This window comes from Canis lupus, chromosome 12 (assembly GCF_011100685.1).
Source record: "Canis lupus familiaris isolate Mischka breed German Shepherd chromosome 12, alternate assembly UU_Cfam_GSD_1.0, whole genome shotgun sequence".
In the NCBI taxonomy this organism is placed as follows: domain Eukaryota; kingdom Metazoa; phylum Chordata; class Mammalia; order Carnivora; family Canidae; genus Canis; species Canis lupus.
In genome coordinates this window covers 2,239,052-2,262,303 of record NC_049233.1, presented here as the reverse complement: position 1 = coordinate 2,262,303, position 23,252 = coordinate 2,239,052, and the positions used below count along the sequence as shown (strand labels likewise).

The following is a 23,252-nucleotide window of genomic DNA, read 5'->3' as shown; positions in this document are numbered from 1 at the left end:
AAAAAAAAAAAAAAAAAGAAAGTGTGCCTGTAGTTTTAATCATTATTATTTTTGTGCCCAAACATCTGGTTGATAAGCTTATTAAGTTTTCTTAGTATCTCAGAGTCAATATCTGACTCAGCAAAGAGGGATAGAGAATCAAGATAAAAAGAGCAATAAACTTGCACATATGAGACCTTAGCTGGGTGCCATGATGTTGGGGAGGGTAATTCCTTTCTTTAGCCTGTTTTCTCACCAGTAAAAGCAGAGATGGGGCATTTGCTTTTCAGTCTTGCTTTTAACTCTAATCCCTAGCAAACTGCATTCAGAAGCAAACTCGACAGTAGGTGGGGGGACCCTTGATGTGTGGGAGGTGGAGAAAAGGTTGAGGACAGACCACCACTACTAGGTGCTGTGTGAGGGCCAGTTGGAGATGGCACAGACTAGTTGTCAAATTGGGCCCAGTGTTAGTGCCCTGGCTTTCTGGGCCTGGTGAGGAGTGTTAATGTCACAATCTCATCTGCAAGCCTGAAGAACTCATAACGAAACCCAAAGTCCACTTGTCGGAGTTTCACTTTTCTGAGGATTACAGCCAGTAGGAGGTGAACACGCTATTCTTTTTGGAATCTCATGTTCAGGGTGGGCCTCCAGGACTAGGTTTGTGCTAGTTTAGGTGACACAGCACAGTCTCCCTTCACCCAAAGCCAGGGGTCACTGGGGGCTACCTCCACACCATCTGGCTGTCTCTCAGTTCTCACGCCAGTCAGCACCCTCAGGACCCTGACCTGCTTTTGGACACCTTCTGCATGGATGAAGGGTACACCTGAGACCCACTGAGAAGACCCAGCAGCTTCTGGTTTCATCCTGAAGGAGAGAAGAGACACGTGAGTGGCTTGATGAGTCCCTGGCAGCTGATGACCATGGGAAATTGGGGAAGTCTACTAAGATGAGGAAGTGGAGCATGTGGACAGTCAGCCCCCACAGGAAACTCTGCTACTTGCCATTATACCTTCCAACTTTCATCAGATACTTGTACCCCACTCCATGTTTTTCAAAGTCTGCCATAGCTTATGTGATCCTTATAGTATTGCTGTGCAGTGGGAGGGGTGAGGGCACTAGATTACAACTCAGAAAAGTAGGCTCATGTTATTCATTTGTCATGCATGTTGTTGTGCTTGTGTCTCTGGGCCTCACTTGTGTGTCATGTGGTGATGATACAGCTGAGAAAATGTTAGGGATGAGAGGAGGGAAAGGAGAGTTTCAAGAAAATAAAAGGAGATTCTCAGGTCACAGAAGTAAACACAAAGTCACCTGTCTTCCAGAATTCTTATTTTACTTTGCTTTCTCTCTATAAAAATGTGTTAACATATAATCAATTATATCTATTTTTAAAATTAATACAGATATATAAACTTCAAATTTTGTGAACTTAATAAATTTATTCTCACCAGGTTATTACTGTGGTCACTTGGCATTTTGAGTATTTAACATTTGAGGTTTTTTACTGGAAAAAAAACCCCACCTCTAATGACCCATGACATATAGTAATTTGTAAGTTTATTTGGTAGTAATTGTAACAGTGACCTTGGAATTCAGAATTGTTATTCACCTCAACACATGCTACCACTTATCACTCACCATTCCATCTTAACATTAGACTTTATTCAGAAAATTAAATGAAACATGGGTTTTTGAACATTCAATGATATATATACATATTAGATCACATTTCTTGACAATACCCAACTTTACCATATTCTGATTCTCAGCCTATATTCAAATAGTAAAATAGAAATGTCAAAAGCCTTGTAATGAAAATGTTTTAATTTAAAGTTTGCAGTGTAAGTCCAGTTGTTTATTTACAAAAAATCTGCCAAAAGTTTTCATCATAGATTTATGATCTATGGCAGTGTTATTCCTTGGCATTATTGACACTTTGGGCTGGATAATTCTTTGATCTAAGGGCTTTTCTGTGAATTGTAGGATATTTAGCAGCACACTGAATGCCCTCTTACCCCAGTTATGACCACCAAAAACTTCTGCAGAAATTGCTAAAGATCCTCCAAGGGCAAGACTATCAATTTTCCCATTCAGAACCCTAGTCGAAGGCAGTTATTCCCCCCCGTTTACGCTTGCTCATGAATTTGTCTCTGAGCACCAATGAAGGTTAAGATGCATTTTCACAACTTTCTTCAAATGCTTTGCTAATTTGAGCAATTTTTTTTCCAAGTTACATTTGTAGGTTTCCCCCTGTTTTAACTTGAAAGACCTAAAGGAACACATTTATCTATAAACCAGTTTGTAGCAAATGTGCGTCCTTCTTAGTTCACACGACTGAGTAGTGGTGCTTGGGATGAAGTTTGCAGGCTTTATTTGCTCTTACCTGGTGGAACGAAAGGTTTCTGCTTTTCACAAGAGGAGGCATTGGCAATCCCCTTCATTCGGAGGGGAAGTGACTGATATGTATCCAGTGGTGAGCTACAGGCTGTCTATGCTGTCTCCTAACGCTCAGTCCTATTTTCATATTGATATTTGTGGGTTTTTAAAAATATTTTATTTATTTATTCATAGAGACAGAGACAGAGAGAGAGAGAGAGAAAGAGAGAGAGGCAGAGACACAGGCAGAGGGAGAAGCAGGTTCCATGCAGGGAGCCCGACATGGGACTCGATCCTAGTTCCCACGATCACAGCCTGGGCTGCAGGTGGCGCTAAACCGCTGCACCACCTGGGCTGCCCTCATAATGATATTTGAACGGCCTTTGAGATCTAGGTGTTGTGACTGGGCTTGTATCAGTTTCCCTAGAGCTATTTTAGATGAAAACATGCATTTTAAAAACAGTTATAAATAATCTCCTGAATCACTTGGTTTATACTCTATTTCAGTGACTGTTGCTTTTCCCCTGCCCTCTGGAATCTTACTGGCATTAGCTTCTGGGGAAAGAGAAGCAATCATCAGCTCCTGAACAAGTCCTTCTAGTTGGTGAGAGACAGTAAGATCCTCGACACTCAGATGGATTGAGTCTTAGGCTTCTTTCACTCTGCATTTCTCAGTTTTCGAAATTAAAGCTGGCATGTGATTTTTGTCCTGGTAGTCTTAAAACTTTTTAGCTGTGTGGAAATATTTTTATAATGCTGATGTAATGAACATGTTGGGTTTGCCAATCTCTGCAGTTGGGCTATTTCTTTTACTCATTCCTATGTGTTTCAAGACGACACTGAAAGGCCATTGAGGGTGGTCTCCTTGGAGGTATCTTACTGTAGTACCATTTCCATCACTCTTTCTTTCCCTTTCCAAGGTGAACCCCAGACCTTGGCCTCTCCCAAGGCACTAGCGATGGCTTCCTGGTGGAAGAGTGAGGATGCAGAGCCTTCTTGCTCTTTCCTGTACATCTAGGAGAGGGTAGTGATGAAGAACTTTGCAGGAGGGGCTGGGAGGAGGGCAAGAAAAAATATCTGAATCCTACCCTATAATTTCTGCCTGCTCAGAATAAATGGACCTTAGAAAGTTTTTAAAAACAAATAAATATTGTTGTCACTTTAACTCAGGAGGGCTTTTCATTTCAATCAGAAATCTTCCCTCAGGCCTAAAAAATAGTTTAAAGAGGCCTAAAAAATAGTTTAAAGTACAACACACTAAGTAAGTACTTAGTGTACTTCACAGCGCTTACTAAGTAAGCAGTCAGAAATGATCCGTAACCATAGAGAAATTGAACCAAATCCATTCCTTGTTTGACTGTGGAGGCGCTGATGTTGTTGATTCCTCATTGTGGTTATGTAGCTGTTGAAAACCACAAAGTGAGCTTGCTCCATTATAGCCTCATTTGGGTGTACTCATATTTTTCTCTTGTGTTTTTTGCAGGGAGAATGGTGGATTTTCCAGGATACAGTCTGTCAGGTGCAGTTGCCTCTTTCTTCCTTGTGCTGCTCACCATGAGACAGCCAGGTAGAATGCCGGTCTTCTCTTTACTGTATACCCCGATGCCCCAGCAATACAGTCCACATGCAGAGTTCCAGATCAAAAGGGATAGGACAATATTGGACTGAGTGTCCAAGAACCAAAGCATCTGTGTTCCAGAGGGTCCTCAACTTCCAGCTGTGTTACCTTTGAAAAGTTACTTGAGTGCCTTCTGCCTTAGTTTCCTCATCTTTGCAATAAGAATAACAACATACCTATGTCTTATAGGCTAGGACAGGCTTTAGAATTAAATGAGGCTGCACATGAAGTAGTATTTAGAACACATTAAGTTATTCATCTATTTTTCTGTCTCCATGCAGGACAGCACTTTGGGAACAAGAAAAATGGCTGCTTCTTACCATCAATTAAGCAGCATAAAAATACTTGGAAACAAGAAATTAGAAATTTCCATTTCTTGGAAATCTCACTGGCTGAATTGTACCTTATAAAAAGATTATGAAAATTCAGTGTCAGAGGGAAATATCAGAGTCCCCAGAAAAGTACAGCAAAGCAGAAGTGGAAAAAACAGTGGACAGGGGACCAGAAGCGCAGGCTCCAGACTGAGGGCTGCCAGAAGCTATGTAATGTGGCAGGAGGCTGTCCAGCCCTCTGTATAAATCAATTTCCTAACCTGTAAAAGAAGTTAATCAGATGGATTAGCTTCAGATTTAGCTTCGTATTTAGATTCTATAAATGAAGAATGCAAGCGGGCCTCCCGTAAGTTCTATACTGAGCTGTTGACCAACATCAGTTTGATATTATCAGCAAGGGAGCAAGTTGAAGTTCCTTCTTGGGATGATTGGATGTGGCAGAGCAAGTGCAAGTGGCCCTGGAGCATTTTAGGAAGAGAAAGAATATAATATATATGACTTATGAGATTATTAAACATCATAACACCTGGATTATTAAATATCCTTTCGATTTGCAGATAATGACAAAAAGGTCAAACATGACCAAAAATTTTATTAAAAGGCACAGATTCTCTAGACAAACTGCTGTCTTTAATCCATCACAAAAAAATCTTCGCAAAAACAGCATTGTACATATAAAGCTCCAGTAACTGGAGTCTTGCCTGTTCCAGACCAAAAATCTTTTTGGTTTTTATACCTTATCTTATTTTATTCAAATACCAGTCTGATCACACATGGTCCAAGAACACTCAAATAATAAGCCACATAGAAAGAGATGTTAAAGATTGGTCTTCAAACATTATAGCCAATGATCCACACCTGCCTATGATCTCACTGACATAAAACCACATCCACACCTCGGTGGCCACCAAACCATTCAGCAGAGCTTCCTTAACTGTGAGCTGTTTGAAGCTACCAGTTTGAGCACTCTTGACTATTTTTTTCAAGCTCTGAATAGCTGTAGGGATCTCAGCAGGGGTTGGAGGAACCAGCTCAACCCTGGCATAGTGCCAAAATGTGGCCAATCCAGGCTTCGAGTAAGTCACAGCAGCATTCACCAGCACCGGAGGCTTCTCAGCGAGGTTACGGGATGAACTGGGCCATGATTCCAGGATGGAAGTTCTGTCGCCCCGGACCCAAAAATCTTTTTAAGTTAAAAAATAATCCCAGTTTCTTAACTAGAACTTTACTCCTGAAAAGCTGAAAAATCGAACAAATTTATTTTAGGAAAAATGATTATGAAATCAGTCACTAACAATATAAAGTGAAATCATTAATTATAAAATAAATTACTATAAAATATAAAACACGAACAAAGTTCTCAATGTAAAAAAATCAATTTACACATTAACTTCTTTGAAAATAAAAACAACCCAGAGATGGTGGCTTTGGTACCTTAAAGATGAAGAAATTGAGATTCCAAATCTCAGACCTCACTGAAAATAATGGGTTTGTCCCCCCAAATCACACAGCTGGTGACAGATTTAGCACTAACACTCAAATTTTTGAACTGCATGCTATTTTCAGCACACGAAATTGTCTTTTTAACAGCCAAATGTGCAAAGCATTGTGCTAGATTTCTCTAAATCACTGAAAATAAAGCCCTCCCTCCTCCAGATGCCTCCATTTTGATAGATTGGACATCCCAAAGCAAGCATATTAATCTTCCAATTGGCATTTTCTGGTACCTCTTTTTCACTCTGTTTTGTAGAAAACTGGAGAGTGATTGGTCCTACACATCCTATCCTGGCCAGGATTGGGGAAGATGCCCTACTAACCTGTCAGCTCCTCCCCAAGAGGACCGCAATGCACATGAAGGTGACCTGGTACCGCTCAGAGCCCAGCACACCTGTGTTTGCACACTGGGATGGAGCTGATGTGACCGAGATGCAGATGGAGGAGTACAGAGGCCGGGTAGAGGTGATAAAGGATGGCATTCTTGAGGGAAAAGTGACTCTGAAGATAAACAATATCCAGCCATCCGATAATGGGGAATACTGGTGCTGTATCCAAGAGAATAACTATTGTCAAGAAACAAGCTTGCAGCTTAAAGTTACAGGTGAATATCTTGGAAAAGACATAGAGTCTTGGAGGGAGAAGTATATTAATTTATGGTAAGCTTATGGCAATGAACTGAAAAATAAGTTGAAAAATTCCCTTTCAATCCTCCAGGTAATTCCTAATGACCAGTCCTCTGTCCTGATTCCTTTGAAGGCAAGTGATTCTGAAGTCTTCAAAGCAAGCTCACTTATAAACAATCTTCTCGAATTTAACTTACACAGTATTGACTATTCTGACTATTCTTGACCACTAATTGCAATCCATGACATCTGGTCATTAGCAATTTTACTGAGGCACAAATTTGTGCTGTATCAGGCTGGTGTGTTAGGGCAGGTCAATCATAGAGTGAGTGAGTCTAGCTAACTGCCCAGCAACCATATCTCAATGGAATGCATTGTTATCTACCCACCCTCCAATATGCAGTAACTAAATGGGAAAATTGTCTTTCTTTGTGGAATGCTCCCGGTTAGAAAGCTAATGCTGGGAACAAAGAGGTTAAGAACTTTATGTTTTTATTGAGATGCAATTGGACATCCCCACTGTGAATGACGGGCTTTCGTCTGATGTTTTTGTATTAGCAAAGTGGGAAACAGTTAAGAAAAAGGGGATGACTTACAAAACTATTTGTCCTAGGGGAAAAACACGTATCTGAAAAGTAAATAATTATATGGCAAGAATAATTCCCTGGCAAGAATAATTCCCCCACATGCTAAAGAGAAAAACAGGCAAATCTATTTATCTTCTCAGGGAAATAGTTCTCTAGAGATATTACCATCTCTGACTCAGACTGAGGCTGCTTCCTAACACCATTTTTTCTTAACACCCATGATTATTATTGTTATGTTCTAGGTGATTGAAGATGGATGGAAGAATCTATGTATTTCTGAGGTGTGGAGAGAGGAAAGCAGCTGTTCACTATCAGGAACCTTTGAAAATAAACCACACATTTTCTAAGGCTGTAGATGAAGGGAGTGAGTCTCTTTCCCTCAGCAAGTGATAGAGTTATCATCTATGGGAAATATAGTCCCTTTGTTTGGGTTTGAGAGCGATTTTGAATAAGGAAAGAATTTCATGATTACATAAAACTAGGATTTCTCAAGAACATTTTCCCATTGATTGTAAGGAATACTTAGAAACCAAGGCTCCTCAAGGGCATCTACATGCCCAGGTTATCTGCTTGCTCCCTAAGATCACAACCACCAACAGAAAAAAGTGAAGAGTAATCCCCATTGAGATGATTTCTAGCTTTATAGTAAACATTCTAATTAATCAGAGTCAAGATATCATCTAAAATGCCACACAGAGTTTGTAGCATGGGAAAGTTCAATGAATAAATTTATAACACATCTTTGTTGGCAGTTCTAGTGACATAAGCAAAATGTCATTATGTCCCTTTCTCTTATTCTCCTCCTGTCTGGATCTGAAGAAAAATACTGCTCATATGCTAAAGTTTAAAGATCCAGAATGGGGAACAAGCAAAGTGTATATGAAATCCAATTTGAATGGGAAGAAGACTTTTGGATGACTTGTTCCCTGGACCCATGAACTCCTACCCTCTCCCTATGAGCGATTTTACTGGGATCTTGGTTTCCGTGATTTGTGCTTCCATGGTCTCCAGGCCTCAGGGCTGTGTCTTTCCTATACAGGTCTGGGGTCTGCCCCTTACATCCACATGGAGGCACCTGTTGAAAGTAGAATCCAACTTGTGTGCACTGCAAAAGGCTGGTTCCCAGAACCTCAGGTTTATTGGGAAGATATCACAGGAGAGAAGTTGCTGGCTGCTTCTGAGCATTTAATCCAATATGAAAATGGCCTGTTCTATGTGGAAGCCACTCTTGTGGTCAGGAATGACTCTGTGGAGAATGTGTCCTGTCTCATCCACAACCCCATCCTCAATGAGAAGAAGAGCTCAGTCATCTCCATTCCAGGTCAGAGCTCTGTCTCTAGGACCAGTGTATTCAGATTAGCAGGAAAGTCTCAAAGGACAGTTCCATAGCACCTAATATTTTTTTATCAAGGAAAATATCTAAAATTTAGTAATATGTATTAAAAAGTATAAACTATTTATGACTGGAATATATACTATATTTTTATTAAATAGTGATTATTAATTTGTTTAGTTATTTTCAAATTCCACCTTTTCTTCTTTCTGAATTAATTTTCTTTACTCACATATACATTACATGATAAAGAGAATAAAACTATATTCTTTCAATTAAAATGCTTTCCTGTACCACATTGTGCCAATTACTTTTAAGAACCTGTCATGTGAAGATAATCAGAGATGGAGACAGCTATTAAATAATAGTATCTTACTTATAGCCTCATTTATAAATAGCAATAAAACAACAGTTAAAAAGGCACAATACAATAGTGGAGTGTTAAGTATCTTATGTGACTATAAATTATAGCATTGATGAAACATGCTATTTTCAAATGATTTTAATGGTTGAAAAAATCCTCATGACGGACTATTTATATAAAGATTACATCTATCTATTACCTATCTACCCACCTATGTATCTATCTATAAACATTTCCAATCACATAAGGAATAATGGCTTTAAATAACTTAAAACTGCACTAAGACTTTTGGTATATCTTCTATATTTAGATATAGAGATTTAGTTATTCTTACTTATATAAATGGATATATTAAATAATTTAAAGAAAACATCATATGTGAATGTTAAAAGCAGCTGAATATATATTATATAAATGCTTTATATGTGTTTTATCTTTCAATTTGGAATTATAGGTGATAATTACCTATGTCCATATATTTTTATAGCTTTTATGCACTTATAAGAATATGTATCAGTTTGACAAGATATTAAATATCAATATGTTCAATATCAGCAGAAATAAACTATGGTGGGGTAATAGAACTGAGAGGCTTTTATTGGAAATAAAAGGAAAAACAGCTGGATCACTAGGTGATCCATGGGAAGGAATATTTTTCTGTGTTTAATTTCTTCTTTATGGGGGCACCTGGGTGGCTCAGTGATTGAGCCTCTGCTGTTGGCTCAGGTCGTGATCCTGGGGTCCTGGGATTGATTCTTGTATCGGGCTGCCCACAGGGAGCCTGCTTCTCCCTCTGCCTGTCTCTGCCTCTGTGTCTCTCATGAATAAATAAATAAAATCTTAAAAAAATTTTTTTATGAATTGAGCTTATCAATAAAATTTAGAACTTTTTTCTTTTTAAATATTTTCTCTCCTTTCCCTTAGATCAAATTCCTTAATATATTATTCTTGTTTTTTTTTTCCAGAGAAATTCCAGAATGAGCTAGGTAAGTAGATATTGGATGTGCTAGTATAGAGGAGACCCTGCTTGCCCCAAAGGGAAGCAATAACCTCAGACAAAGCCAGTGGGAGCTACCATGACAACTCGTGATCCAGAAGAGAAACTGAGGCATGACTTTACCAAGTCAAGTTCAGTTAGTATCAGAGGGGATTGACAAAACACAGGCCTCCACAGGCTCCCTCAGGTACCTTTGCACTTCATGACTAAGTGTTCACGGGGACCCCAGTAAGCCTCAGATGGACACCTATAAAGGGCACAGACATAATCATTGCTTTATTTGGCTGGAGGAAAGGGTGCTACCTGTGTGTGTAAGGGATGGTATAGAACAGACTGTGGGACTCTGGGAACCCTTTTAAAATCTTTCTAGTGTGAAGGCAGTGTCATCATGGTAACTAGAGTTCCCCACCTGTCACCTCAACCCTCTGGCCCTGCTGTGGTTTCTGCACACCCCAGTGGATCCAAACCTCATCACTACTGGGAGGGAGCCATAACTTTCCCAGATGTAGCCTGGAACACTGCCTGAGGCAATCAATCATTTTCCTGTTTTTCTTTTTCTTTCTTCACTTAACAGTTGGACTGCAGTATTACTTTACTGTACCTAAGGTAAAGATAAGTGGTTTAAAAAGTAACCAACTGATATCTGAGCCTCTTTCAGTTTCTCCTTTGCCTCCTTACCACTTCCTCCTTTCTGTGACCTCTTCTCCCAGCCCATGATAACCAGCCTGTTTCCTGCCCAGATACATATGACCTTGTATCACTTGTTTTCCACTAATCTCCTGCTCTCCCTCCACTCACTGGTTACAGAAATGTGTGTGTGCGCATATACCTATGTGCACATTAGGTGAGCTTGAGCATACTCTTCAGCCCAAGTAGGAAGTTTTGAGGAAAATCAGGATGGCAAACACACCCCAATCTCTGCCAGAGTTCTAGTGTGACACTTTCGACCTCATTAGGCCATAAAGATAAAGAGAAGGGCCTCAGGAGGGTCAAAGGTAATTCCACAATCCATGGACAGCTGCACCCTGGTAAGCTGTACCTTCCAAGTCAGATCCCCTGTTGCCTGGGCAGCATCTGCTTATAATAAGACAGAAACCTTGACCAGAAGAACTTGTTAGTTACAGACCAGAATGTCGAGCCAGTGTTTGGGGCAGGTGGACACATGGCTCTGTCCCTCAGGAAGACTTTAGGTGAAGAGTCACTCTGAGTTATTTGAACCAATTTGACAGGTCCATTGGAGACCCAGCATGCTAAGTACAATCTGATGTTGTGTTGTTCCTAGTGGTGCTGACCTTCTGGGACCACAGTAAAACATGATGAAAATATGGAGCTCCCCCTGGCTCCCTGTTGGGTGGGGGATACAGGGCTGCGCCCTCAGGAGCTTTGAGTGCTGTTGATTGAGGACACCAGGAGCTTCACAGATACCACTGTGTTAATCCATGAATTAGAACTCAAACACAAGGTCCCACTGCAGGTGGCTGCTGGCAGACTAAGCTTGCTGTAGAAGTCCCACTATGGCAAATAATCTCTTTTTAAATTTAAATTTTAATTAGTTAACATACAGTGCAATATTGATTTCTGGAGTAGAATTCAGTGATTCATCACTTATATCCAACACCCAGTGCTCATCACAAAAAATGCCTTCCTACATACCTATCACTCACCTATCCCATCCCCCACTCATCTCTATCAAATAATCTTATTATAAAAATAATGACTAATTTAAAAATATTAATTATATGCCTGGTGTGATGCTAAATGCTTTTCAGAGATTATTTCTTTTTCTAACAATAATTATTTTTTAATTTTTTTGTTTTTATTTTCTTAATTTAAATTCAGTTTGCCAAAATATAACATCCAGTGCTCATCTCATCATGTGCCCTCCTTCATGCCCATCACCTAGCTACCTCATCTTGCCACCCACCGCCCCTTCAGCAAACCTCAGTTTGTTTCTCAGAGTTAAGAGTCTCTCATGGTTCATTCATGGTTCATCTTCTTTTCTAAGTTTTCCCCACTTAGTTTCCCTCCTTTCCCTTATAGTCCCTTTCACTATTTCTTATATTACATGTGTGAGTGAAACCATATGATAATTGTCTTTCTCCAATTAACTTATTTCACTCAACATTATATTCTCCAGTTCCATCTATGTCAAAGCAAATGGTAAGTGTTCATCCTTTCTGATGCCTGAGTAATATTCCATAGTGTGTGTGTGTGTGTGTGTGTGTGTGTGTGTGTGTATCACATCTTCTTTATCCATTCATCTGTCGAAGGGCATTATGGCTCCTTCCACGGTTAGGCTATTGTGGACATTACTGCTATGAACATTGGGGTGTAGATGTTCCAGAGTTTCACTACATCTATATCTTTGGAGTAAATACTCAGTAGCACAATTGCTGAGTCATAGAGTAGTTCTATTTTTAACTTCTTGAGGAACTTCCATGTTTAATTTAATCTCTGATGTAGTGTCAGGCTCTAAAACTCTGGATATGATATGATATGATATAATTAATATATTATATAATATAAAAATATAGCATATTGAGGAAATGAGAGCCATCTTAATTGAATATGCTGTTTGAAAGTGGATTATATGACATGATGATGAGATTATCAGGTTTCAAAGAATTGGTATATTATTCAGCAAACTGCACACTCCAGAAAGGATTTAATTTTCAGTGAATATTTCAGTAACATTCAGGGCACTTCAGTAACATACATATAATACCCCCCAAATAAAACAAAACAATAAATGTGAGCACAAACTGTGTGGAAGGCTATGGATAAAAGTATCTAAAGAAGATTATTCAGAGCTTATCTCAAGGAGCTTGTATTCTAGTAGAATATCAATTTTTAGCAGATTGAGTTGCATGATTTTTTTCCTGTACCTTAAACTTTATTTTCTACTTGAATTCTGAAATAACAGAAGTTTCATATATCTATAATGCATCTACTTATATGGGTGATGGAGATTAGGAAATTGTCTATTTTACTAAGTAATTTACTGTAAAATATATGGAAGGAGAAATAGCAGCAGACTAATCCCTAGTTGAATTTTTTCTGAATCCTACTTTCATCTTCAGATTTTAATGGATACATTTGCAATGGAGATATTGTTTTATGTAAAATTGAAAGATAAAGCAAACAAAATGCTGGAAATAGTTGGGAGTCAAATTTTAGCTAGAATAGAAGGGAATAATCTGAAAATTAATATTGTGTAAGTTTTCTTTCTAAAGAAGTACCTAGCAGATTTTATCTAATTACATTTTCTCTTTGGTCATTGACTCCCATGTAACAATATACAAATTTATGCCCATATACCTATTAGAAATTATCATAACCTATGTGAAAGCATTTTTATCATTTGATAGATAAGGATGACTCTCAATTTAGAACAGAGAAAAACTAGCATGGCCAGAGACTGATGAACTGGAAGCGTAACATAGTTTGGGGTCCAGGAAAGACATCAGGGAAAATCTCCAATTTTCACAATGGGAGTATTAGACTTTTTATGTATTCATTATTGTTTTGTGTTTTGTATTTTGGCAACATCCCCAGTTCTTGCTCTTACAATGTTTCTCAAAATAATCTAAGCACATTGAACCTGGTGTATGTTGAGAGCTCCACATACGTGGGACTTCAGGGAACTAAAATATGGTAGTTGGGTCTGACTTATAAGGTATAAAAATCAAACCAGGGGAAGGTTTCTTCATATTTCATTACTAAAAATCCACCTGAAACTCATCATCATCCCTTCTCTTTATCAAGGCAATGGGATTGGATTCTGTGCCTTCACGTCTCATGGTCTGCATGCCTTCACTCACACTGTATAGTCACCCAAAAGTTTTATATAGATTATTTTGTTTAACTCAGAACAATCTTATGATTTTGATGGTAATATATTTATTTCACAGTTTAAGAAATTGAGGTATACACAGATTGAGAAGTAGTTTAAGGTGGTCGTACAGATATGAAGTGATAAAATGTTAATTTTATTCTAGGAGTATTAACTGCAAAATTATTTTATTGGGTTGTAATCTGAATAAAATAGGTAGAGGCAGGTGTGGGTTCTATTAATAGTTCCTTTTTTCAGGGACAAGGTCTATCCTGATTCCCCTGAAACCTCCCTCTCTCTGCAAGATGACCTGGTGCCTCACAGCTCCCCGGGATGCCCATGAGTCTAAATCCCACTGGAGATGTTCTTACTGATGACACTATTTACTCCATGTTGTGTCTTTATTGTGTTTTGTCTATTGTATCTCATAGCTTCCTTAAAAGTGATTGGACCTTCCCAGCCCATCCTTGTCAGAGTGGGAGAAGACATACAATTAACCTGTTATCTGTCCCCTGAGACTAATGCACAAAGCATGGAGGTGAGGTGGATCCAATCACACCGTTATCCTGCTGTTTATGTGTATGCGGATGGGGAACATGTGACTGAAGAGCAGATGTCAGAATATAGAGGAAGGACAGTGTTGGTGAATGATGCCTCTGAGGAAGGGAGACTGACTCTGCAGATACACAATGCTACAGTGTCAGATGATGGGCAGTACCGGTGCCTTTTTGAAAAAGATGGTGTCTATCAGGAGGCCAGTTTCGATCTAAAGGTAGTAGGTAAGGATTCCAGATATTTTGGATTCAACCTCTCTTCCTACTGCTTTAACATGCTAGTTCTTGGAAATTTCCCCTGGCACTTGAAATTTTTGGAATGTCCATTCGCTTGTCAAATTTATATGCATAGGAACTGTAGTACATACTTAAAGTTCAGTACTTAATGGGCTTAAATGGGCCAGATTTAATTCTCTGGGTGTAGAACTTGTACACTCCCCCCAGATCTCTGTAAAATGACCATACAATTAGTGAAATTTGAGAATTTTACTCCCGAACTTTACACAGAACTCATTATTTCACAGGGTGTTCTTAAAATTCTGGACAATGAAAAAAAATTCTGGACAATGTATATAGTTACTAGGTAGAATAGTTATGTGAAGACTAGACTGCATTCACATACAAGCAAAAATAATAAGTATCAACAGAAGTGGCAGGATGGAAGAAGAAAGACAAAATTGCTCCCTGCATCATAATCCCCCCCGTTTATATTTGTGAATAAGAGTTGACTTTTCAAGGTTAGCAAATAAGGCCAACATCTTGCATAATTGATTTGTTTCTCCCACTGATTTTGGGTCTCAATCATAAACATATTCATGAAATATCCAGAGGGGCACATGTTGAGAAGTTAAATGGACTCTATCATTTTTTGCCACTGGATGCACATATTTATAAAATCTGGATATTTGAGAATATTCTTTTACTCACTTTCTTTCATCCTATCCATGTGATTCATGTCTTGGTCAAAACTATTTTGTTTTCAGATACAGAAAAGACTGGATTTAAAATTTATTGTTCCTCTGACTCTGAGGATGACTTTAGGAACACACAAAAAAATAAAAATAAAAATAAATGAGCATAACAAACCTAGAAACAACTCCAGCTAGTCTCATCCCTAAGTGGAGTTTAATTCCCCTATAAGCTTTGTTCTCTCAACCAAGCCTTTGAATCCCCCTCTTTCTTCTCAGTGAAGTTACTGACTATATAACCACTTATTAGACACTCTAGGTTTTGTTCTTGATCTCCACTCCGCAGGTCTGGGTTCTTCTCCGCAGATCACCATAAAAGAACAAAAGGATGGAGAAATAGAGCTGATATGCAGTTCAGAAGGGTGGTTCCCAGAGCCCCATGTAAAGTGGAAGGACATGGAAGGAAAGATAATACCAGCATTTTCAGAGGTTATGACTGAAGGCAGCCATGGGCTATTCCATGTGGAGACATCTCTATTGGTCACGAATAGCTCTATTGTGAATGTAACTTGTACCATTAGCAACCCCCATCTTGACGAGGAGAAAATGGCAAATTTTTCTCTCTCAGGTTGGTGATTCCATGTGTTTCTCTCAACTTTGGGAAATATATATGAAGACAAACCCAAACTTATTTTATTGCTCTACTATTTTTAAATTTTTATTTTCTTCTCTCTGATAAAATCATCTGCTATCTCTTACAAAACTGATCATCAGGACACCTGGAGATCCTACTGACCTCCTTTGACTTGACTAAAGCCCTCAGGTTTTATTGTTGCACATACACTAACTTCTAAGAATTGACTCTATCATCACTGTAAGGATAAACTCTCTTCTTCTGATATGAAGCCAATATCACTTTGGGTTTTTTTTTCTTTATTGTGAATTGTCTTCAGGATTAGAAACTTGTTTTTCTTAATACCATCTTCATGCTTGTGGATTAAATAATTTTATCCTTTTGCTATTCTTGTCATTCCAGTGATGGTGGTGATATAATTGGAAAAGAGAAGGGAAAGAAATGTGTGTGTATTTGTATGTGTGTGTATTTCTTACAGGAGCAAAGGGTAAAGCTAGCATAAACCTTGTGTCTTTCCTCAGCTTTTGCAGAGTAGGGAGGGACAGATCAGCTTCCTTCTTGAGAGATCCACTTCTCACCCTCCTCTCTAACTGAGGAGCTGCTTAGATAAAAAGAACGATCTTGGAATTTTTCCAGTTTCATGACTTAATGGGATTCTGGGTTTTCCATTTTAGAGCCCATGATGAATTTTTCATGGAAGATAGTGCTTATTTTGGTATTACTTCTTGCTGCACTTGTGGGCCTGGTCAAGAGAAAAAGCTGTGAAAAAGGTAAGTCAGGTAAATAGTCAAGTATGGAGTACCTTTTGTAGGAGCAGCCTTGCTGTGCACTTTCCCTAACTTCTCTTTTCAGCAGTCACATAGGAGAGGAATTCAGTGAACATTCAACAATTAATGAAACATGAGAGTCCATGGCTTACGTTCAAAGAGGATCAGTGCTGAATGATATCAGAATTTACAGTGATAATAGAAGCAAAAGGATTAAAAGACAATAATTTGATCCCTCAGTTAACATTTCCAAGTTACCTAGTTAAGGGAGAAGAAAAAAATAGCATAGCCATCCATTCTTTAAAGGCTGAGAGTTGAGACTCGACTGAGATTCTGTTGGTATCAATATTTCACTAAGATCTTTAAAAATATGGTAACTTGCTTATTGAGGATTCTTGCTCTGTGGATGAAGAACTTCTATGTGTGATAGGTTGTTTTGTGTGCCCTATAAAGTTCCTTCACTTCAAATTTCTTATGTCACTGTAACTTTGGTTTGCTTGTTTGGATGTTGGTATCATGGAATATATTTAAAATACTCGCCACATTGGTTATTATCAGAATGGATTTTCTTTCTCTACAGCAAATATGACATTGTATCTAAATACCACTCACTCAGGACTGATCTTTTCTGAGGGATACAAGCATGTGACCCATGAACATTCATGTAGCCATACATCCTACAGAGATTTGACAGCTTGCTCAATGTGCCAGGCCAAGAAGGGTTCATGTCAGGGAGATGGTACTGAGAAATAGAGGTTGGGGACAAGACTGTATGGGTCTCAGGCATTGCCAAGGACTATATAAGGAGGGAGGGAGTCATCCCTGTGTCATATGAGAATGTATTCAGACAATGAGTTGTTATAGAAACCAGTACTGGGCCATTACCTTTCCTCCATGCATCCTCTCCATAAAAATGGCTCTAAGAAGGGTCAAAATCTTCCTTGACTAGTCTCTGGACACTTTTCCTTTTATAACATGACCAACAAGTGTTCTGTATACACTTTTCTTTTCTGAAACTCTATACATCTTCATTTTTTGATCCTTAATGTAGGTTCTCCTGACAACTTTCCTACACCCAGAAGATTTTGCAACATCTCCAAGGGAAAAAAATAACCTTGGATTCTGGAAACAAAGCTTGTATTCCAAGTCCCAGTCTTCTTCTTTTACCAGCTGCTTGAATGGGCTCACACCATCATCCAGCTATCAAATCAAGATGCTTTAATGTTACTCTGGCTTCAAATCTGATCTAGAGACTGATCCCTTCAGAGAAATACCCTATCCCAAGCTCTCTGATAGCCTGCCACTAATCACAACCTGATATGGTTAGAAAATCCAATGGGAAATGTAATTAGGCCTAGACTGTTTGATAGGTTTCTTTATGAAGCTGACAATTTTCCAAGTGGGTATGAGGAAGTGAAAAATACAGGTAAAAAAGAGTAAAAGAAAATAAAGCTGAATAGAAGGAGGAAATCTGATCACTGAGATATAATCTTGAATATCATATGAAATGTAGAATTCCTATGCCAGATTTTTTCAGAAAGTGGAGACTTGGAGTGGAAATTTTTTTTAGAAATTATATTCCAAGACAAATACCATATTATTTTATTTATATGTGGACTATAAAAGCAAAACAAATGAATAAACAAACAAAAAGCAGAATCAGACTATAAATACAGAGAACAAATTGATGGTAGCCAGAAGGGATGGAGTAGGGGTGTGGGCAAAATGGGTGAAGGGGAGCAGGATGTACAGGCTTCTAGTTATGGAATGAATAAGCCACAAGAATAAAAGATACAGCTTAGGGAATATAGTCAATAATATTATAACAGTGTTATATGGTGACAGATGGTAGCTACACTTGTGAGCACTATATAATGTTTAGACTTGTCGAATTACTATGTTGTACACCTGAAACTAATGTAACATTGTGTGTTGACCTAAATAAAAAAAAATTAAGGAAAAAGAAATTCTAGTCCAAGAAGAAAATTAATTTCTTTTCATTGTATCTATATGAGATGATAGATGTTAACTAAATCTGTTGTGGTAATCAATTCACAATATTTGCAACTTGAGCCATCATGCAGCACACCTTAAATTTATATAGTGATATATGTCAATTATTTTGCAATAAAACTGGAAAAAAAGAGAAAATTTTGTATTGTGTATATGAAGATGCCAATTTTATTTTTAGAGCAAAAAAGTGCACAATTAAAATTAATAATTATAAAATAAATAAGCATAAGCAATAAATACAACACATAGTAAAAATATTTTAAAGCCATAATAAATTAAAGGAGAGAAACTGTAGAAGAAGAAAGAATATGGAAAAGAAAGACTTGGAAAAGTCTTGAAATCTTCTGAAGTGAGAATTAGGAATTCCTATTAATGACACTGCTGCTTTCTAGGAGGTAGCCATGATAGTCATTACTGTCCTTCGAAAATCACTCATCTATCACATCCTGTAGTGTCTCTTTTGGTTCACTGAATTTTTTTCCTATTTTTTAAACTCATATGTTTATGTTTGAAACTATATTCTCCTACGTTTCTTTGACTTAGTTTTAAATTTTTTCAGTAGTGAAATATATATAACATAAAACCCATCATTTTAAAGTATACAATTCAGTGGTATATATATCTTCACAATAGTGTGCAACCATCATCAACATCCAGTTCCAGGATATTACTCCAGAAGAAAACTCCAAACTATTAAGCAGTCACTACCCATTTTTCTCTTCTCCCCTGACCCTGGCAACCATTAATCTATTTTTTTGTCTCTATGAATTTACTTATACCAGTTATTTCATATAAATAGAACATAAAATATATGGATTTTCTGTGTCTGGCTTTTCTTTTAACTTAATATTTTTAAGGTTCATCCATGTTGTACCATGTACTGTACTTTATTCCTTTTTAAATTAACAATTTTTATTTTTTAGGAGCTGTTTTGGGTTTATTGAAAAATTTAGTGAAAAATCCAGAGCATTTCCATATCCCTCCTCTCTCTCCCCATAATTTCCTACTTATGCCTTGCCTTGGTATGGTACATTTATTCCAACAGATGAACCAATACTGATGCATTATTTTCAACTATAATCTCTATATAGGGTCCATATTAAGGTTCACTTTTTGTGTGTACATTCTGTGAGGTTTGACAAATGATTTACCACTTTTGGTACATTAATATACCCTTATATGTCCTTTATATTTTTGAAGTCAAATTTATTAGTAAATGTGTTGACTTTGCCTTAAAATATTTTTTTCTTAAAATATTTTTAATGTTATTCTATTTTGATTTAATGAACTAAAAATGTTTTATTTGATAAAATCTGAAGGTTAACTACCTCCCCTCTTTTTTGTCTTCCTTCATGATCAGTCTAACTTTTTGCATGTTAGTTTTATGTGCTTGTGTAGGCCCAATATGTAAATATATAGGTTTTCCCTAGGAAGGTCTCAAAAAAAATTGTGTTTATCAGTAAAATCCTTTCACTATGTATTAAGAAATATGTTTTTCTTTAGCTCACCAAATAGGGGATTAATTTAATTTCTCAGTTCCAATGTCAATTAGAAAAACCTTGGAGGGGAGTGCCTGGGTGGCTCAGCGGTTTGGTGCCTGCCTTTGGCCCAGGGCGTGATCCTGGAGTCCCGGGATCGAATCCCACATCGGGCTCCCTGCATGGAACCTGCTTGTCCCTCTGCCTATGTCTCTGCCTCTCTGTAAATAAATAAAATCATAAAACAAAGAAAAACCATGAGGAAGGAGAATGTTGGTGGCTTGATCAAGACACTCTAATCACTGATGCAGTCACTATGCCTGATGGATGAGTGACTGGATTGGCCCATCAAAGATCCAGCTCCCTGTCACTCCTAATGCATAGGGAGCTGGTTGCAGTCATGCAAAGCATGGTGACTCTCAGAAGAGATGTATAGATTGGATGCAGCTCAGTTTAAAGGAAAGGACTAGAGGAAACCAGAGACCAAATTTGTTAACCTCTCTGCAGAACTTTTTCCTCATTGTTAGTAGACATTAAGTTCCTTTAGGGCAGTGATATTTTTGTGTGTGTGTATCATCACAAAGTAGAAGAGTGACATATATTAGTTGATCAATAAACATTTATGAAATAGAGGAATAGATTCATAAATAGGATATTTATTTAATATTTTATCTTTAGAATACCCTGTGCTGGACTGTAGAGATCAAATGCATAGCAAGGCATAATTCCTGCTCTAATATAGTTCTTTATTCTAGTAAAGTCTTTCTCTTTGTTTTTTGAATGTCTTATTATTACCTTATAGAGCTTACTCAGAATGGGATTGCCAGAGCAGTCCAGCAGTAAATATTTAATTAATGGAGTCAAGTGGTGAGTTCATGGTCACTACTTTGTCAGGAACTGTGGGCTACTTGGAGACCCTTCATTGCTTGTTGATTTACCCATCCTTAGAGATAAGGATATGATGGATGATGTTATCCCTGGTATTTCTACAACTATGATTCCAATATAACATCAACCTTAACATTTTATTTCATTGCCCACCTCTAGCTTTTGATCTCCAGTCTCGAAGCTTAGAAGAACAAAATCCATTAAAATGAATGGAGGAGCAAGGGCACCTGGCTGGCTCAGTTGGAGAAGCCTGGGACTCTTGATCTCTGAGTCTTGACTTCAGGCCCACAGTGGGCATAGAGCTTACTTAACAACAACAACAACATTTGAGAGTCAAGGAGCCGCCCCCAGGTCACCTGATCGTCAGTCTGCCTGATCAGTGTCTGCCACCATGGCACCATGGGAGTGCAGGTGAGACCATCTCCCCAGAGTTGGGCTCACCTTCCCCAAGCACAGTCAGACCTACATGGTGCATTACCTGAGGATATTTGAAGATGGAAAGAAATTTGATTCTTCCAAGAACAGAAACAAGCTCTTTAGGTTTATGTTAGGCAGCAGGAGGTGATCTGAGGCTGGGAAGAAGTGGTTACCCACGTGAGTGTGGGTCAGAGAGCCAAACTGACTATATCCCCAGACTACATCTATGTGTGATGCCACCAAGAACCCAGTCATCATCCCACCAAATGCCACTCTCCTCTTTGACGTAGAGCTTCTGAAACTGGAATGACAAGAATGGCCTGCTTCCTGAGTTCCCCATTCGCTGTGCCTGGAGGGATCTGATGCATCTAGACACAAGCATGAATCCTGTGGAGGTTTTCCTGACTTTCCACTACACTCTTTGTATAAACATGACACTGACTCAATGTGTTCTGACACTCAGCTTTGCTCTTTCCCTTTCTCCTTTCTATGTGTCGACACTAAACTATATGCCAAAACCTTAAGTTTATCATATTATTTTGTTTTTGTTTTGGGGTGAAGGTTCAGTTTCAATCTTTTGGATCTAGGTTTCCACTTAAGTACTGGTAAGGTATTAACAGCACAAATAATGGGTTAACTTTAGGATAGAAATTGGTGATGGTGGAGGGGAGGAGGCAAGAATATTTTATTTTATTGGATGAAATTTTATCTATTATATATTAAACATTTTTGCTGCTGCATAACAAAGTTATAGCAAATTTGAGGTGCTGTTGAGGGCAAATTATTCTCCAAGTTGAGGGATGTCCTTGGGTCTAATTAAAAGCTCTACTTGAAACTGAAGTGGAGAGGGGAAGAAGCTTTGCCTCCGCTGACTGTTCCCAGCCTCCCCTTAAACCCTATGCCTTTTGAAAGTAGATCATTCTCACTGAGATGTTGGATACTACAGGTATCTGTCCCCAGGCCAGCAGGACCCTCTGAAGCCTTCCTTGTAGCCTGATGCATCATTATTATTATTATTATTATTATTATTATTATTATCCACTCTGTGCTTTTTCTGATGGATATTTAGGAGACTTTTATAATCTCATAGGTATCCAAGCTTCACTTCCCAAATTTTAAGAACTTTAATTGAAAGTTTAAATTGAAGGTGCTATTTGTAGACACCCAATGAAAGCCCAGCCATCATGACAAATCCTTGAGTGTTGTCTTGAGAAAATGATGCTGGTCATCACAGCTTTAGCATCTCCTGGTTTTTGATGTTCAGCTTTCCCTGCTGAGCTCAGTTTTCTGGCTCTTTGTCCCCCTCTCACCTCTTTGCTGTCCTGTATAGTTATTTGGTGAGAGAAATTATTGCTGTCTATCTCACACCTCCCCACACTATATAAGTGTTTCAAGTTTTATAATTACAATAAAAGTGTTTATGCTGACTTTTCTAAAAAAAAAAAAAGTGGAGGAATGACAGGTGAAGGAATCTCATTGTAGAACAAAATATGGATTTAGTTTCTTCAGGTGAGATATTTAAAAGCTCATTTGGAAACCTCATGCTGATTGTTCTGAATATGTAACAAAAGTAAAATATCCAAAATGGAACCCATTATCCTTTCTGTTCTATATCATTCCAATCCCATTTGTTCCTATTTTGTGGTTATCTCCATGTAAAGGGTTCTCATGTCCAGAAATCCCTTCTCATTCACTAAATCCATTTGATTATAGCTATTAACATTTGTCCACTATTCATTTACCTCTGTCTTGCCTTCATTTTTGCTTACTTGTTATATAACTCCTCCCTTTACTGTCTGTAAAGTTAATATTCTGGGCTCTGGTTTCATTCTTCCTAGGTTCCAATACTGGTTTTACCTCTAAGTTTGTCAATGAAATTTTGCGAAGGAGATATATTTTCCCAGAGAGATTGATAATGGGAGTTGTGGTTTGAAGATCTGTTAAAAGTGTAGAAAATCTAAGTGGTCCTTCTAGCTCCACGAAGAGGGGGCTCATTTAACAAAAGAAGCTTATATTTTATATCCTTGAAGACATAAACTTAGTGAAGCCTTAGTT

At 38.1% G+C, this 23,252-nt stretch overlaps 1 protein-coding gene and 1 pseudogene across 3 annotated transcripts; both read left to right on the top strand.

Moving 5' to 3' along the window:
* The first annotated feature begins 557 nt into the window (after positions 1 to 557).
* Positions 558 to 21,522, top strand: BTNL2 (butyrophilin like 2). Of its 3 annotated transcripts, XM_038553689.1 has the most exons (10): positions 558 to 863; positions 2,863 to 2,959; positions 3,839 to 3,922; positions 6,056 to 6,403; positions 8,052 to 8,333; positions 9,675 to 9,695; positions 13,970 to 14,317; positions 15,347 to 15,628; positions 16,309 to 16,404; positions 17,453 to 18,546. In XM_038553689.1, the coding sequence occupies exons 3-10, from the start codon at positions 3,844 to 3,846 to the stop codon at positions 17,512 to 17,514; spliced, it is 1,518 nt and encodes a 505-aa protein (XP_038409617.1). In that variant the 5' UTR covers positions 558 to 863; positions 2,863 to 2,959; positions 3,839 to 3,843; the 3' UTR covers positions 17,515 to 18,546. The 3 variants fall into 3 exon arrangements, with proteins under 3 accessions (XP_038409617.1, XP_038409618.1, XP_038409616.1); XM_038553690.1 differs by lacking the exons at positions 2,863 to 2,959; positions 17,453 to 18,546 and adding an exon at positions 20,940 to 21,522; XM_038553688.1 differs by lacking the exon at positions 2,863 to 2,959.
* On the top strand, positions 21,247 to 21,507 carry LOC111098217 (annotated as a pseudogene).
* Positions 21,523 to 23,252: the final 1,730 nt, after the last annotated feature.